The 18,125-nt window shown below is 42.4% G+C and overlaps 1 protein-coding gene and 1 long non-coding RNA gene across 2 annotated transcripts in view; both read left to right on the top strand.

The window, feature by feature from the left end:
• The window catches only part of LOC141165388 (uncharacterized), a 32,005-nt gene extending 31,568 nt beyond the window's left edge, over positions 1–437 (top strand). Inside the window, exon 3 of the long non-coding RNA XR_012251154.1 lies at positions 254–437. This is a non-coding gene — a long non-coding RNA (uncharacterized lncRNA). The remainder of the gene's footprint in view (positions 1–253) is intronic.
• A 7,820-nt stretch (positions 438–8,257) lies between these two features.
• LOC141167087 (transmembrane 4 L6 family member 5-like) lies at positions 8,258–11,788 on the top strand. Its single transcript, XM_073654428.1, has 5 exons — positions 8,258–8,502; positions 8,805–8,870; positions 9,257–9,435; positions 11,026–11,218; positions 11,466–11,788. The coding sequence occupies exons 1-4, from the start codon at positions 8,320–8,322 to the stop codon at positions 11,213–11,215; spliced, it is 618 nt and encodes a 205-aa protein (XP_073510529.1). The 5' UTR covers positions 8,258–8,319; the 3' UTR covers positions 11,216–11,218; positions 11,466–11,788.
• Positions 11,789–18,125: the final 6,337 nt, after the last annotated feature.

Consider the following 18,125-nt stretch of genomic DNA (forward strand, 5'->3'; position numbering starts at 1 on the left):
ATAGAAGCTGATCAGGTTAGTTTGACAGGACCGATCCCTCATAAACTAATGGTGATGTTGGGTCATGAGGTTATTCTCAGTAGATACTCCTACTCCTATCCATTGGATAGAGTAAGTTCAGTAGAGAATAAGGCACAATCCATACAGCAAATGTAATGGTCATATTTTATGTCACACTGCTTTCTGAGAAACTACTATAAGAGTTGTTAAAAGAGTTGGACATGATGGAATAAATATGGTTTCTTCCTTACAGAAATAATTTGAAAAAAGAGGAGAGATCAAACACTGATATTTAGAGGCGTCAAGGGGGTATATACCATAAATTCGGTCCATGAAAAGAGAAGACCCTCCCTGATGGTCCCATCCCCTTTGCTATTGGGTGGCAAGAACCTGCATAGCACTTTCCTCTCCAGAGAGATGGCATTGCTAGAAAGTTAAAGGTCATTTGTCGAAAATAATAAAATGTGTTAATGAAACATGAAGTACCACTCTTCTGTATATCCTAATGGTGAGGGTTCTTCTATGCAAAATTCACATCTGTTATTTTTATCCCCTGCCTAATTGATTTCAAAAGAATGGAAAGTTGGCAACAATCTGGTGACATTGATGATTACATATCAGAGTTGAGGCACAGAGCTTGGTGGTTACACCTCTGAGTTGAGGCACAGAGCTTAGTGGTTACACCTCTGAGTTGAGGCATAAAGCTTAGTGGTTACACCTCTGAGTTGAGGCACAGAGCTTGGTGGTTACACCTCTGAGTTGAGGCACAGAGCTTAGTGGTTACACCTCTGAGTTGAGGCACAGAGCTTAGTGGTTACACATCAGAGTAGAGGAACAGAGCTTAGTGGTTATACATTAGAGTAGAGGCACAGAGCTTAGTGGTTACACATCAGAGTAGAGGAACAGAGCTTAGTGGTTACACATCAGAGTAGAGGCACAGAGCTTAGTGGTTACACATCAGAGTAGAGGAACAGAGCTTAGTGATTACACATTAGAGTAGAGGAACAGAGCTTAGTGATTACACATTAGAGTAGAGGCACAGAGCTTAGTGGTTACACATTAGAGTAGAGGCACAGAGCTTAGTGGTTACACATCAGAGTAGAGGCACAGAGCTTAGTGGTTACACATCAGAGTAGAGGAACAGAGCTTAGTGGTTACACATCAGAGTAGAGGAACAGAGCTTAGTGGTTACACATTAGAGTAGAGGAACAGAGTTTAGTGGTTACACATCAGAGTAGAGGAACAGAGCTTAGTGGTTACACATTAGTGTAGAGGAACAGAGCTTAGTGGTTACACATTAGAGTAGAGGCACAGAGCTTAGTGGTTACACATTAGAGTAGAGGCACAGAGCTTAGTGGTTACACATTAGAGTAGAGGCACAGAGCTTAGTGGTTACACATTACAGTAGAGGCACAGAGCTTGATGGTTACATATCAGATTAGAGGCATTAAGCTTAGTGGTTACACTTCACAGTTGATGCACAGAGCTTGGTGGTTACTTGCAGAAAAAGCAATAGCCTCTTACCACAGTTCACACCTAGCTCACACCAGGCAGCAGCAGAGCTTAGCAGGTTATTTCTGTCAGTGTCCCTGGACAATTACTTAAAAGGGTTTTCCCAGCAAAGAAAAAAAATAAAATAAAAATGTCACAATAAGTCATTTCCTTTAGTTAGCAAATTGCATTTGTTTTGTCTAGAGAGATAATTACTAAAATGGCGGATATCTTGTTTCTGCCCTAAAAAGTTACCAGGTCAGGTGCCTGTGAACATGCGCAGTAGGACGCTCCAACCTGGAAATAATCGACACCACATACAGTCAAACTGTCTACAGGTCACAGCTGCGGAGCTTCTTACTGCACTTGCTCACAGGCTCCTTTAAGTGGTCCGCAACCACTTGTGATAGCCAGGGCTACTTTTTGGCACTGGACCCTGACTCCAGCAGGTAGTCTGAAAGCCCCTGTTAGATCTCAAGGTTGCTGTTCTTCTCAATGGTCAGAACCCCAGATGCTACTGCTACGTATGTACTACAGTCGTAAAGGCACCAGGGTGTGTATACATTGTGCAGTGCCTGCAATAAAATGTATAAATAGCACATACATATAACATGGCGTCACGTGGTGTAACTCGCATACAGTGACATAACGAGGCGAAGGCCACCGGTCACATCAATTGCGACTCACAGTTCAAGAATACATTGTGTCGCAAGGAGGTGATCCAGTCACCTGACAGTCCTCCTTGTGGCACTCAAGGGTTAGTCGGGATGCTGTTACTGTGGCATGGTGTCCTTAAAGGGGTTGTCCGACAGAGAAATAATATTTTTTTGGCATAAAATAATAACCGGTATCACCTTCCAGCATTCCCGCGGATCCAGCGCAGTCTACTCAGGAAGTTCATAAGCTATGACTGCTCCGATCCGATGTCTGCGACTAAAAGTGCATACCATCAAAAAAACATGCGATATCCTGGTCACCCGATTGCTGCAGCCAATCACCAGCTGCAGCGTTCCTGTGCCTTCCGAACGGAGCAGAGAATACTTTTGGAGCCGGCAGAGATCTTCTGAGTTAGCCTGCACTGGATTCACTGGAAAATCAGTTACTTTATTAAAACCACCCATGCCTAAAAAAATATTATCTCATTGTTGGACAACTGCTTCAATCCATCTCTTATTACCTAGACAGGTAAAGGATTATTCCCCCAAAATGACTCCCCTACCCTTAGGGATAAGTTGCTGATCGCTGGGATCCAGACATTGGGACCACCCAACAATTCTGATGTCTTGGCTCTGGACTCCTGCATGAAGCAGAGGTCCTGCTATAATTTATTGTCAATGGGACTGATGGAAATGGCCCCATGGACAATGAATGGAGCGCAGCTTGGTTTATCCAGGACGGGTTGGAAGAGCCCAGTTTATAGGGTTGTTAGAATCCCACCGGCAGCAAAGTATCCCCTCTCCTTAACGTTTTGAAAATAAGTTTTAACCCTTTATCAAATAATGCCAGTACATGGCCAAATACTTCCTAAAAGGCTCTCCTTGATCATCATTGAAGCCCAGTGTGAAAAGATATAATGTTCTTGAGCAATGTTTCCCAAATATGATTTCTTTAAAATTTACGGTTCCCCTAAGGCTGTGTGCACACGGTGGCTTTTAGACACCAGCGCAGCCATCGAGTATTCCCGGGAAGATGCTGGCGGTTGCTTTCCTGTAGCGGTTTTGCCGGCATTTCTTCTGCCGCTCTTGCCGCGTCTTTGACTTTACACTATCAAGTATAGAGCTCGGGAGGCTTCCCGGCAGAAGGCGCCCGAAGAATGTACCTGTCACTTCTGTTTACTGCTTCAGGGTTTCCGAATGTCCAAAGCGGTGAAAAGTAGGGACGTCAGACGGAACACATACGTATGTCATTTTGACATTGTTGGGCATTATGTCCATTTTATGGGGCATTTTCGTGGTGCTTTTTCAGAAGGATTTCGGGCACGTGGACGTGGCCTTAGATGAAATTAGACAATGGCTGCAGAAGGTGTGGGGTGCGGTGGGCAATGTTCTACAACCAGACAGCTGTAATGACTCTACACCATGCCAAACGTCCTCTTAATGCCAATAATCAGTCATCTTAGTAACGTTCACTCCCGACTATTAGTGGGCCAGAGATCACCCACTGAACAAGGAAAACGCTCATTTGTTGGGTGCGATAATTTAGGCACCAACGTAGAAACCTTCTTTCACACCTCCCACCTTTGAAGGAAACTTGTCAACGCTTCTTTGCAACCCGAAGGCCTTGTTCACACTGCATCTTTTTCCTGCTGTCAAGAAGCAGAAGACTCTCCAGGAAACTCTCCTTTTCTTTGAAGACTTGTAATCCTGATTTATTTCTCTTTTGCTTCTTTGTTTTTTTTTTTCTAAGCGTTTTTGTCAACTTTTTTTTTTTACGCTTTCTTGCCTTTTTCTTCTGGCGTTTTACACATGTTATTTTGAAATCTATAAAGCAATGAAGAAAATACGAGTGCTTTAGGAGACAGAATCTCTAAAAAAAAAAAAAAAATCGTCAAGGCATCTTCCAGGAATCTTCTTAATTATCCCGTTGATTTGTTCTTCAGCGGAAAATGCCTGAAGAATGGACTGGCCATGGGTTTTAGCCACTTGGGGACTTTGGAAACCCGAAGCAGTTAAGACGCTCAAAAGAATGAACACTTGAACAACAAGTGGACCAGTCATTCGAGCCTTTTCTCAGCATATTTTCTAGTGTTTTCCACGCAAAAAAAACTGGATAAAGACGCAGAGTGGACATTCCTTCAGGCTATGTTCACATAGAGTTTCTTGAGGAGTTTTTGGAGCAGATTTTCCTTTTAAACTACTTAAAAGAACTGCATTTCTACGGGAAAACAACTTTTCTGTTCACATGAGGAGTTTTTTTTTGCGTACAAAGAGGTTTTGAGAAACGCCTGGTGGAAAAATAATAAAAGTGCACGTCACTTTTTTGAAGCAGCTCTTGATGAAATTCATTCGAAACTCGGCGCCGTCCCATCAGAAGGCTTCAAAACAATCCTTCAGGAAAAGAAAAACTCATCCAAAGAAGCATTTCTTGAAGCCCTTTCCACTTGAAAAAAATTATTTTTGAATGCCTCAAAAAACTCCATGTGAACGTGGTCTTAGACAACCAAGTAACACCAACCATGAAGGAAGGTTAGTCGTAGACGGAGTAAAAGTTCCTCTATAAGCTAATTAGCATGATAAAATAATCTGAGGGACATGCATTTTGATTATTTCAGCTAGCGCAAGTTACCCAATATCAGCTGCCATTTCGGAAAATGAAGAATGTGTACAACACGTCTTATGAGAAGAGGGACATTAAAAGAGTCCCTCAAGCCAACTCTAAGAAAAAAAATTCTTGAGACAGTGAAAAGGCTGGTCCCATTTCCACCATTTTTAACCACAGACCAGGCAGGTTTGTTGTCGAGGAGGCACCGCATACTAGAGAGAACATGGTGTAGAATAGGAGAAGACTTCAAAGGGATCTTTGAGACTATAACATTGATAAATCTCTTTAAGAAAGACCATCAATATTTGATTGTTGGTAGTCCAATGTCTGGGCCTCCCACCAATCAGCAAAATAATTGGTCTCCTTCATGGCTTACGTAGGCACATCGCCTTCTCCATACAGGTGGTTATGCCTGGTACTACAGCTTGTACCATTTATTTGAAGGTCCCACCAATCAATTATGGATAGCCTATACTAAAAACAGACCATTGATGTTAAAGTCCGTCGAGAATGCCTACGACAATGTCTTTCTGCGCCTCTGAAGAGAGTTTTGCGTATCCGTCGGTAGCTATCTTATCCTCCTTAGATATCCGCCAGTAAAAGTGACCCTGGCACTGATCTAGAATTATACAAAGTCGTCAGAGTCATAAAATTCACAGACCTTGTACAGAGGAGCAATGGGGCTACCAGATAATGTGCAGAACTTGCTGAATGGGACAGATAACCTGCAGATATTCACCGACAGACTTTTTCTAAGTGGCGGAACTTTTGATTTTCCTCAAAAAGCCCTTTATCAAGACTGATTTTGGTTTCTAAATTAAAAAAGTATTAATACCAATCTTTGGTAGTTGTTAGTTTTCCATAACACCAGAGAATCCTGGGCTATAGCAATGGCTACCATGCTCACTGGGACAATTGCCCACATGTACTATCAGTCGTTATTTAAGCGGGCTGAGAATATTTCAATCATTGAAGAATAGTGGCACACGCCTGTTCTATGTCTCTTAGTAAAAAAAAATGCCCTCTGACCCAATGGCATTGTGCCCAGTCCTTGAAGACCTAGTAATATAGTGCCAGTGTGGTAGTCCAGTAGTAATGACCAAAGCTACGCCGTGACCTTCAGATACAAAGTTCTAGTAATTCCGTCCATATTCAATGGAGATCGAGTGTCCATCCGTAGTATCTCCATTGTTTTGTCTTCTATTTCTTCATCCAGATTCTATCCTTAGTAATCCTGTGTTCTAGTTACTCAGGGATTTTCCCTGATGACCTCGAGGTTGAAAGTTGTGTTCTTCCTCCATGGTCAGTTTTTGCTTATCCGGTGGTTTTGCATCCATACATATATATTTTGTACGTGGTGGTTCAAATGTTTTAGTTTCGTACTATGGTAATTCTCTAACCAACTATTAGTCCTTGTTATCCAGAGTCCATCCTTGGTAATTTAGAGATTAGATTTTCTAGAGTCCATTCGTGGTTATACATTGGTCTGATGTATAGTATTTGTTGTTCTAGAGTCCATCCTTGGTGATCCCTTGGTTTGATATATGTTTCTATTGTTCTAGATTCCATCCTTCATGATTCATTGGTTTGATGTACATTTTTGTTGTTCTGGAGTCCATCCTTGCTGATTCAGTGGTTTGATTTATATTCCTCTTGTTCCAGATACAATTCTTGTTGATTCATTAGTTTGATGTTTATGTGCTTTATTCTAAAGTCAATCTTGGGTTTAATTTATAGCCCTGATGTTCTAGAGTCCATCTTCAGTGATCTATTGGTTTAATGTTGTCATGCTGTTCTACCATCCATCTTTCATGATCCATCAGTTTGATATACTGTATGTTTCTATTGTTGTTCAGCTGTATATGCAATCCTTAATCTTTCATCGATGTAATAATATGATGTACATTTTTGTTGTTCTACAGTCCATCCCTAGTGATCCATTGGTTTGATGCTCATTTCTGTTGTTCTACAGTCATTCATTGGTTTGATGTTTATTTTTGTGGGTCTGGAGTCCACACTTGGTGATCCATTGATGTGATGTACATTTGTTTTGTTCTACAGTCTATCCTTTGTTGTCCATTTTTCTAATGTACTTTTTATTGTTCTTGTGCCCATCCGTGGTGATCTATTGGTTTCTAGTCCAATCTTGTTTTAGAGTCCATTCTTGCTAATCATTGTAGTTTTTTATGTATTTCTTTCTAGACTTTATACTCAGTGATCTAGTGGTGTTATGTATGTTCCTTTTGTTCCAGAATCAGTTTTTCTTGATTTTGATTTTTCTTGATTCATTAGCATGCTGTCACTTTGCTTTCTTCTGTAGTCAATCTTAGTTTGATTTAGAGTCCTTAGTGATCTATTGATTTAATATTAAGTTGTGTTTTTCTACCATCTGTCCTTGGTTCTCCATTGATTTGATGCATGTGTCTGTTGCTCTAGAGTCCATCCTTGCTGATCCTTTGATTTGATGTTCATTCTTGTTGTTCTAGAGTAGATGCTTGCTGATCCATTGGTTTGATGTTAATTCTTGTTGCTCTAGAGTCCATCCTTGCTGATCCATTGGTTTGATGTTCATTCTTGTTGCTCTAGAGTCCATCCTTGCTGATCTGTTGGTTTGATGTTCATTCTTGTTGTTCTAGAGTCCATCCTTGCTGATCCATTGGTTTGATGTTCATTCTTGTTGCTCTAGAGTCCATCCTTGCTGATCTGTTGGTTTGATGTTCATTCTTGTTGTTCTAGAGTCCATCCTTGCTGATCTATTGGTTTGATGTTAATTCTTGTTGCTCTAGAGTCCATCCTTGCTGATCCATTGGTTCGATGTTCATTCTTGTTGCTCTAGAGTCCATCCTTGCTGATCTGTTGGTTTGATATTCATTGTCGTTGTTCTAGAGTCCATTCTTGGTGATCCATGGTTTGATGTATGTTGCTATTCTTCTACAGTCTATCCTTGGTCCTCCCTTGGTTTGATATTCATTTTTGTTGTTCTAGAATCCATCCTTGGTTATCCATTGGTTTTATATTTATCCTTGTTCTAGAGTCCATCCTTAGTGATTCATTGGTTTCATATACAGTATGTTGCTATTGCTCTAGAGTCCATCCACGGTCATCCATTGGCTTGATATTCATTCTTGCTCTTCCAGAGTTAATCTTTGGCGATGCATTGGTTTGGTGTATTTTCCTTATCTAAATTCTAGCATTGGTGATCCATTGGTTTGGTGTATTTTTCTTATCTGGGTTTTATTGTTATTCTTTATTTTTGATGAACAAACTTACTAGTTCTCAGTTACTGAGCTATGAGGTCACTTAGATCAGTTATGGTCAGATAGATTTATTATATTTTTTATTTTACGTTATTTTTTTATTATACCTTTGTTATGACATCAATCTTTCTGAGACTACACCCCCTACCTGTATCGCTGTATGTTCCTCTGTGTCAATTGTAGTCCAAACTCCACGGTGACTCAGACCCTGTTATCTATGAATCTATGGGGTTGGGTCCGGAGATATAAAGGACCAGGATCAGTGTCCTCACCACAGTCTCAGCCTCCAGCTCATCCATCTCTCATCACCATGTGTACCGGAAAATGTTCCAAATTTATCGGGATCTCCCTCTACCCTTTTTGTGTCGTCTCCCTGGTCTGCAATTTGATCCTGCTCTTTCCAGGATGGGATGTTGAGTTCATCAAGGAGCCTTCGGAGCAGATCACACCAGAAGTTCTGTATTTAGGGGGAGTTATCGGAGGCGGATTACTGGTAAGATCTTCAGCTTTATAATATATAGAGTGTACTCTGGGCCGAATGTTCGGGGGTCTTTCCTGCCATCAGTGCAGAGAAGATCTGTTATTATGGAAGTCTCGTTGAGTCAGCTTAGAAGTAAATGGACTAGAGGTGGCCATTACGTGGTGGGTGAGCGGCCGGTTCTGTTTTTTTTGTGGTCCATCTGACCTTCAGGTTGTCAGAGGACACTCGGCACCTAGAACCCTGTAGCCTCCGTTCTGTGATGTCCTGAGCCTAGAACCCGGCGTCCTGATAACTCTGAAGTCTTCTTATCCCAGGTGCTCATTCCGGCCATTCACATCCAAGCCACCGGGCGAGAGGGCTGCTGCAACAACCGCTGTGGGGTGAGTACACCGGGTACACCTCCGCTATACTACTACACCAGTATACCGTGATTACCAGTGCTGCCGAGCCACTGTATCTAAGCCTATCACCTGTTGTATCTAAGCCTACCATACAGTATGTAGTATTACTTGCTCCAGCTAAGCCTATCACATGTGATACTATCTGCAGTATCTAAGCCTATCATGGGTATTAATACTATCTGCTGTATCTAAACCTATGTGTGATCCTATGTGCTGTATCTAAACTTATTATGTGTGATATTATCTGTTGTATCTAAGACTATAGTTTGTGACACTTTCTGCTGTATCTAATCCTATCTTGTGTGATACCTTCCGTTCAGGTCATGTGATCTTGAGCACAGTATTTAACCCCTTCTCTCCCACAGATGTTCCTCTCCATCATCTTTGCTGCTGTTGGCGTTGCTGGATCCGTGTACGGCTTTGCGACGGCCGTGCTGGCGATGGTGCGAGGACCTCAGTGCTTCTACACATTCTACAATCAAACCTCCAATAAAAATGAAACAACGTGGGGTCGGCCCTTTTACTCCGACCTGAAAGAACTCAGGTAAGGATTTATTGGAGACCATGGCTTCTCCTCTGAACACCATTCACATTGCTCTTGCTTCACCTTCCACTTGCAGCGCTCATTCATTACCTGCTCCATTTCTGTAATTTCGGTTGCGGCTTTAGCAGTCGTCACTGTCTGCTGAACTCTGCATAGACAGTGACCGAGATGACAAACTTCAGTATGGTGCAGTGAGTTTTGTCATCTCTATCGCTGCCTATGCAGAACTCAGCAGCCAATGGCAAACTGATCTCAACTGCTGCGCTCTGCAAAAGCAGCGACTGAGATGACAGGAGCTAAGCAGCTGTTGAATGAGTGCTGCACATTTATTTTGAAGAGTTGCTTTTACATTTTTACACTTTTTTTAAACCCTAACCCTTTTTTAAGCTTAGGCTTTAGTTTAGGGCTAAGCTTCAGTTTACAGTTAAGGTAAAGGCTAGGCTTTAGTTTAAGGCTAGGGTTAGGCTTAGGCATCAGTTAAAGGCTGGGTTTGGCTTCAGTTTAGGGCTACAGTTAGGCGTTTGCTAAAAACTAGGTTTAGACTTCAGTTTAGGGCTAGGGTTAGGGTTAGGCTTCAGTTTAGGACTTTGGCTAGGCTTGGGCTTAAGCTAAGGGCTAAAGTTAGGCGTAGGCTTGAGTTTAGGTCTAGGATTAGGCAAAGGCTTCAGTTAAGGGCTAGGTTTTGGCTTCAGTTTAGGGTTAAGTTTAGGTTTCAGCTTAAAGCTAGGTTAAGACTTCAGTTCAAGGCTAGGGTTAGGTTTAGGCTTCAGTTTAGGGCCAGGGTTAGGCATAGGCTTAAGTTAATGGCTAAAATTAGGTGTAGGCTTCAGTTTAGGACTAGATTTAGGCTTATCTTCAGTTAAGGGCTAGGGTTTGGCTTCAGGGTAGGGTTGGATTTTAGTTTAAAGCTAGGTTTAGACTTCAGTTCAGGGCTAAGGTTAGGGTTAGGCTTCAGTTTAGGGCTAGGGTTATGTTAATGGCTAACGTTCAGTTTAGGATTCAGTTTAGGGCTTGGGATAGACTTAGTCTTCAGTCAAAAGCTAAGGTTAGGCTTAGGCTTCAGTTAAGGGCTAGGGTTTGGCTTCAGTTTAGGGTTAGGTTTAGGTTTCAGCTTAAAGCTAAGTTTTGACTTCAGTTCAGGGTTATGGTTAGGGTTAGGCATCAGTTTATGGCTTGGGATAGGCTTAGTCTTCAGTCAAGGGCTAAGATTAGGCTTAGGCTTCAGTTTATGGCTTGGGTTAAGCTTCAGTTTAGGGCTAATATTAGGCTTCAGTTTAGAGCTAGGCTTAAGGTTAGGCTTTGGTTTAGGGCTAGGGTTATGACGTGGCATACTGTTAGGGTTAGAGCTATGGTAATAAAATTGTCAAATAAAAAAATGAAAAATAATAAATTAAAAAAAAAGTATAACAAAGTGTACCTTTTTTAAAACATTTTAGGTCTGACTTTAGCAAAATCCGGAAAAAAAATAGGGAGTCAAAGTCAAATTGGAATTACATCAATCTTTTCTTAAAATAGGAGGAGCTGTGAATGCAGCTTTGGATGTGATTGGAGTAAACCTGATTAACCCTTTGTCTCTCTTTGCTCTTGCAGTGAAGACAGTTATTTGTTCAACAAAGACGAGTGGAATTTCTGTAAGAAGCCCGAAGGTGTGGCGGAGTTCAACATCATCCTGTTTTCTATGGTCCTGGCCTCCACCGCCATCACCCTGGTCCTGTGCACTATCCAGATGCTGAACGGCCTCTTTGGCTGTCTCTGCGGAACCTGCCGGAAAAAGGAATAAATGGTGAGCTGCCCATTTGGGAGGGCCATGGGGGCTGCGGTTACCCCTGGCTTATGTCATAGTCTCCAGAATAACCTTCACCTAGAACTCTGGAACTATTATAGAAAGTGATGAGACGCTGCTGGGATTTCCCGCTGTGAGAGGGGGAAAAGAGCCGCCTCGTCCTCAGATCAGAGCTGGTCATATGGTGACAAACATGAGGATTTTTTTGTGCAGTTGTATTAATTGATTTTTATGGTTTGGTTTACAGATGACTTCATCAATGAAACCCTTCTGACCCCCTCCCCAACTTTCCCTCCCCCCCCCCATTCCATCATCACTTCTCTTATGCTGACGTCAAAAGGCTGGATCCTTTGACAATCCAAAGCTGGTTGGTTGAAGCTGTCTACCTGGCCAAGCATGACTGAGGACCCCAGAGAGTCAGGATGAAGGGCGCCTGTACCCCAGACCGACTCATTTTTGAACTAAGGCTTCTGGGAGTCTCTTCCGATGTGTAAATAACTTATATACCGGACATTTTGTTATTTATCATTTCTATTGATGTTAATTTGTGAATAAACTCAGATTTCGATATTTGTTTCTTGTCCTTATAATGGGAATTATTTCTAGTGTTAATGGGTAAAAGTTTTGTTATAAGTCTACACTGTATGGCCAAAAGAAAAGTATGCGCTTCCTCCACATTACAGGGTCTTTTCTAACCTCCCATCCTACATCCATAGACATTAATATGGAGTCGCCCCTCTGCAGATATAATGGCCCTCCTCTCTTCTGAGAACAATTTCTATCAGATTTTGGAGGTGTCTGTGGAAATTTTTGAGCATGTGTGATGTCAGACCCTGATGTTGGGGGAGGCCGAGCTCAAAAGCTCCATTATTTGTGTTGGATGTGACTGAGGTTTGGGCTCTGTGACGCCGTAATTTTCTTCCCACTACTCCCCCAACCATTTCTGTATGGAGCTGGGCACAGTCATGGGGGGCAGAAAAGGGTTTTCCCCAAACTGTTCCCACAAAGCAGGAAGCTACAATTGTCTACAATGTCTTGTTCTAAAACATTAAGATTTCCCTTCATTGGAACAAAGGGCCCAATGCCGACCCCTGATAATAAGTCCATAGCATTATCCTCCTCCACCATCTGTACAGCGGCACAATGCAGTCTAGGGCTAACGTCCTCCTGGAATCATCAAACCCACAGACTCTTCCATCAGACGCAGATAGAGAAGTACGATCCGTCACTGCACATAATACGTCTCCTCCAGTAGTGGCGGCTTTACACCACTCCATCCGACAGTCGGCATTGTGCCTAGTGATGTATGGCTGCATGAAAGTTTGATAAAACGAAAAAAAAAATTCCACAATTGTTTTGGGGTTTTGCTTCTGCACTGTTCAGTGTAAAATATATATTTCTACATATAAATATGTTTATAGAATAATATTAGTATTAGTCATTATTATTAATATTAATTAAAATTCATAATAATATTAATTTATATATATATACAGTACAGACCAAGAGTTTGGACACACCTTCTCATTTAAAGATTTTTCTGTATTTTCATGACTATGAAAATTGTACATTCACACTGAAGGCATCAAAACTATGAATTACCACATGTGGAATTATATACTTAACAAAAAAGTGTGAAACAACTGAAAATATGTCTAATATTCTAGGTTCTTCAAAGTAGCCACTGTAAGGCAGCGCTAGTCATCATAATGGGGGATACTTGCTGCACCGGGTCAATTAAGGCACATAAGCAATGTCCTTCTGATAATTCACCATGCAGTTTATTATTTCGTCATAAACCGCTAATCACACAGTCCATCTTAGTATACGCCCGACATGTTTACACCTATCACCTCCGGGAGCTTCTCAAGTGGCAGACCGGCATATTACACACATCACAATTCGGGAGCCTTTCCAGCGACAGATACGTCCACTTGGCTCCCGTTATAGCCCTCGGCTAGGCAACAACATAAATGTCCATATAACGCAGCGTTTTTACCTTTAGTGGGTTTTGGCTGCTACAGTCCGTTTATTCCGCCACCACTGTGGCTTTGCGGCTTTCCCAGGTGAGGGTCTCTAGCCTTCGTCCCCTCGTAGGCTACTGGTATGTCTTCCACACTTGACATCCAGCCTGCGCCTTTCAGGGTTCTTCACCAAGCCGGCTCTCCCTCAAAGGCCACTGACATCCACGCACAGGATCCAGGCTCGGCCTTTCAGGCTGCCAGGCTTCACTAGTCCTCTCACAAACGGTGTACCACACACACGGAGCACAGGCCTCATGCCTCTCTCACTGAACACACCTGTCTCAAATTACCAGGGTTTATATATCCTGTAGCACACATACATACACAGACAGGACCTTGCTGATGTCCCAGTCATGTGATACAGACCTTTACTGTGCATACAGGACCTGTGTGATGTCACAGTCATGTGACCAGTCACCTGAGGGGGAAGGTACATGGTCAGGTAAAACACATCCTGGACCATTACCGTAATGCCAGCAAGTCGCTGCATTACACCACCTTTTGCTTTGATGACTGCTTTGCACACTCTTGGCATTCTCTTGATGAGCTTCAAGAGGTAGTCACCGGAAATGGTTTTCACTTCACAGGTGTGCCCTGTCAGGTTTAATAAGTGGGATTTCTTGCCTTATAAATGGGGTTGGGACCATCAGTTGTGTTGTGCAGAAGACTGCTGGATAGACTATTAGTTTGTATTATGGCAAGAAAAAAGCAGCTAAGTAAAGAAAAATGAGTGGCCATCATTACTTTTAAGAAATGAAGGTCAGTCAGTGCGAAAAATTGGGCAAACTTTGAAAGTGTCCCCAAGTGCAGTTGCAAAAACCATCAAGCGCTACAAAGAAACTGGATCACATGAGGACCGCCCCAGGAAAGGAAGACCAAGAGTCACCTCTGCTTCTGAGGATAAGTTTATCCGAGTCACCAGCCTCAGAAATCGCAGGTTAACAGCAGCTCAGATTAGAGACCAGGTCAATGCCACACAGAGTTCTAGCAGCAGACACATCTCTTCAACAACTGTTAAGAGGAGACTTTGTGCAGCAGGCTTCATGGTAAAATAGCTGCTAGGAAACCACTGCTAAGGACAGGCAACAAGCAGAAGAGACTTGTTTGGGCTAAAGAACACAAGGAATGGACATTAGACCAGTGGAAATCTGTGCTTTGGTCTGATGAGTCCAAATTTGAGATCTTTGGTTCCAACCACCGTGTCTTTGTGCGACGCAGAAAAGGTGAACGGATGGACTCTACATGCCTGGCTCCCACCGTGAAGCATGGAGGAGGAGGTGTGATGGTGTGGGGGGGCTTTGCTGGTGACACTGTTGGGGATTTATTCAAAATTGAAGGCATACTGAACCAGCATGGCTACCACAGCATCTTGCAGTGGCATGCTATTCCATCCGGTTTGCGTTTAGTTGGACCATCATTTATTTTTCAACAGGACAATGACCCCAAACACACCTCCAGGCTGTGTAAGGGCTATTTGACCAAGAAGGTGAGTGATGGGGTGCTACGCCAGATGACCTGGACTCCACAGTCACCAGACCTGAACCCAATCGAGATGGTTTGGGGTGAGCTGGACCGCAGAGTGAAGGCAAAAGGGCCAACAAGTGCTAAGCATCTCTGGGAACTCCTTCAAGATTGTTGGAAGACCATTTCCGGTGACTACCTCTTGAAGCTCATCAAGAGAATGCCAAGAGTGTGCAAAGCAGTCATGAAAGCAAAAGGTGGCTACTTTGAAGAACCTAGAATATAAGACATATTTTCAGTTGTTTCACACTTTTTTGTTAAGTATATAATTCCACATGTGTTAATTCATAGTTTTGATGCCTTCAGTGTGAATGTACAATTTTCATAGTCATGAAAATACAGAAAAATCTTTAAATGAGGTGTGTCCAAACTTTTGGTCTGTACTGTATATATATATATATATATATATATATATATATATACATACATACATACATGTACAAAAATGGCTTTGGCACCCAAGAGGTTAAATCTGAAATTTAATAATTACTTCACCTATGCCCTCTAGTGGACAGATTATTATAATTGCTGCTGCACTGCTGTTATACACGTGTTCCACCAGCAGAGGGAAACATTTCCATACAAATCGCCTTATGTGGACAAGTTGTGGTTTTTATTCGCACTGTTTTGGGGTTATGAAAGATTAATTTATTACATTGAATTTATTTTTTTTGGGGGGGAATGAAGAAAAAGCAGCTAAATTTTATATTTTCAGAATTTTATTTTGTTTACTAAGTCGCGTAAATAACATCAATACCAAACTTGAAGAGTTTTTTCATTTAAGTGGTTAAAATTTTTTTGAAAAATTCACAAATTCGAAACTTAAAAATAATTTTGGTTTGTGTCGCCATTTTTCTGACACCTGTACCTCTTTTATGTCTCAGTCGATGGAGCTGAGTGGGGGCTCGTTTCTGTGCGTTGAGTTGACGTTGTTGTTGATGCCATTTTCGGATCGATATGACATTTTGATCTCTTTCCATTGGATATTTTTCTTAGGGAGGAACAGTTGAAAAAAAATCTCCAATTCTGGCATCTAGTTTATTTTCACTTAACGGCATTTATCGTGCAGGTTAATTAATAGTGATGAGCGAGCACTAAAATGCTCAGGTACTCGTTGCTCGGGTCGAGCACATTGGAATACTCGGGTGCTCGACCCGAGCAACGAGCCCAATGTAAGTCTATGGGAAACTCGAGCATTTTTCCGGCGCCCCCCCCCAGGCGGTCTGAAGAGGGCCTAAAAATTGCCCAAATCGATGGGAACAGTGCTCAAATGACATGGGAACAGCATGGGGAAGACCCCTGGAAGCATTTCTGACTCCCAGGTCACTGCTGTCAACAACGTTGTCAGAGTATTACACCACTTTTACGGACTCACAATAAAACATATAAAAACGAAACCAAAATGGATTTTCCTGGGAAATATGTTAAGGAACATCATTTCCAGGGTAATGACTTGTATATAAGGTAAAATAAATATACAAAAACAAAAATGCTCCTCCACACCTTGGGCTATGTTCACACGTAGTGTTTTCAATGTGTTTTTGCACTTTTGCATTGCTTTCATCCATGACAAATGCATTCACTGGGAAATGTCATTTTAGCATTTTACAACCTTATCTGGCCATGTGGTGTGTGACACTTCATCAGACACATCGTGTTTCATTTATGATGGAGGGACTCTGAAAGTCACAAAGCCTATTTTTATAGGGCCATCAGGCGGCCCTTACTATTCTTAAAGGGCCAGCAGTCAGCCTTCGCTATTGTTAGAGAGACATCAGCCGGCTATGCTTTGTTGTTCCCATTATTAACAAGTGGGTCTCCTATACTGTTATTGCGTATCCAGTGACTGCAAGGGCTGCCAAAAATTTTGACGCAACTCAATACCCCTTTGAAGAGACATAGAGGAGGGTCTCAGTAAAAAAAATGTTCCCATTATAAAGGAGCAGGTCTCCTATAAGTGGTAATGCCCATGCTGTGACTGAAAGGGCTGCCAAAATTTTGGAAAAACTCCACTAACAATTTAAAGATACATAGAGCAGGGCCACAGTAATGAGTACAATATGTTCCCATTAGAAAGGAGAGGGTCTGCTATTCAGTTATAGGGTATGCAGTGAGTGCAACGGCTGGCAAAATTTAGAAAAAACCCCACTAACAATTTAAAGACACATAGAGGTGGGCCTTAGTAACGACATATTCCCATTAGAAAGGAGAGGGCCTCCCATACTGTTTGTCTATGCAGTGACTGCAATGGCTGTCAAAAAATTGGAGGCACTCCAATGCCCCTTGCAGGAGACGTAGAGATCAGAGGCCCTTTTGAAAACAATGTTCCCATTATTAGGAAGTGGGTCTCCCCTACTGTTTGCCTATGCAATGAAGCAACGGCTGCCAAAAATTTGGAGGAACTCCAATGTCCCTTGCAAGAGATGTAGATATATTGATATGGTAAATATAGTGGTGATATGGTGGTGGAGGATGAGGATGCGGAGAAGGAGGAGGGCAAGAGCAAATAGACAAAATCAGGAAGAGTATACCCATGTCTGGGTGTGAAGACAGAGGTGCATGGGAATGGAGTTAGACCTCCCCAAGAAAATACACTGGATTTGAGTTTATGTTACGCTGCTATCATTCGGTGGTGTTGAGAAGTCTGGCCCAATCCAGCCCTTGTTCATTTTTATAAGAGTCAGCCTGTCAGCATTTTCAGTTGACAGGCGGATGTGCTTATCAGTTATAATTCCACCAGCGGCACTAAAAACCTGCTCTGATAAAACGCTGGCGGCAGGACAGGCCAGGACCTCCAAGGCATAGAGAGACAGTTCTTTCCACGTATCCAGCTTGGATACCCAATAATTAAAAGCCACAGAGGAATCATGGAGGACGCTGGTATGGTCGGCAAGGTACTCCCTCAGCATTTTCCAAAACGTTTCCCTCCTTGGGAGAGCACCCCGCGTCTCAGGGCCTGTGCGATGGGAGGGTCTGAGAAAACTGTCCCAGAACTTTGACAGTGTCTCCCTGCTTCTGTATTTGTGTCTCTCTCGCCTGTACTCCAATGAACTGTGACCTCTGCCGCTAGCGTTTTCCGATGAGAATTTTTTTTAATAATTCCACAACAAGGGCCTTCTCGTAGTGCCCCATTTTATTAGGCCTGTCCAGCGTGGGAATAAGAGACAAAAAGTTTTCCATGTAGCATCTAGAAGTGTCACCAACCAGTAATGACTGTCACCCAAAATTTGGACAATGCGAGGGTCACGGTTAAGGCAGCGTAACATAAAGTCAGCCATGTGTGCTAGACTGCAAAGAGGCAAGACTTCCGTGTCCTCAACAAGAGGACGATTGACCATGCTCTCCTCCTCATCCTCCCTGTC

The sequence above is a fragment of the Phyllobates terribilis genome, unplaced genomic scaffold (genome assembly GCF_046119375.1).
Source record: "Phyllobates terribilis strain yellow unplaced genomic scaffold, ASM4611937v1 Scaffold_11__3_contigs__length_659146591, whole genome shotgun sequence".
In the NCBI taxonomy this organism is placed as follows: domain Eukaryota; kingdom Metazoa; phylum Chordata; class Amphibia; order Anura; family Dendrobatidae; genus Phyllobates; species Phyllobates terribilis.

Bases quoted from the DNA above. Each gene is read 5' to 3' on its own strand.
- LOC141167087 (XM_073654428.1), top strand. From the start codon at position 8,320: ATGTGTACCGGAAAATGTTCCAAATTTATCGGGATCTCCCTCTACCCT. The intron at 8,503-8,804 runs GTAAGATCTTCA...TTCTTATCCCAG, and splicing joins TTATCGGAGGCGGATTACTG to GTGCTCATTCCGGCCATTCA. The intron at 8,871-9,256 runs GTGAGTACACCG...TCTCTCCCACAG, and splicing joins GCTGCAACAACCGCTGTGGG to ATGTTCCTCTCCATCATCTT.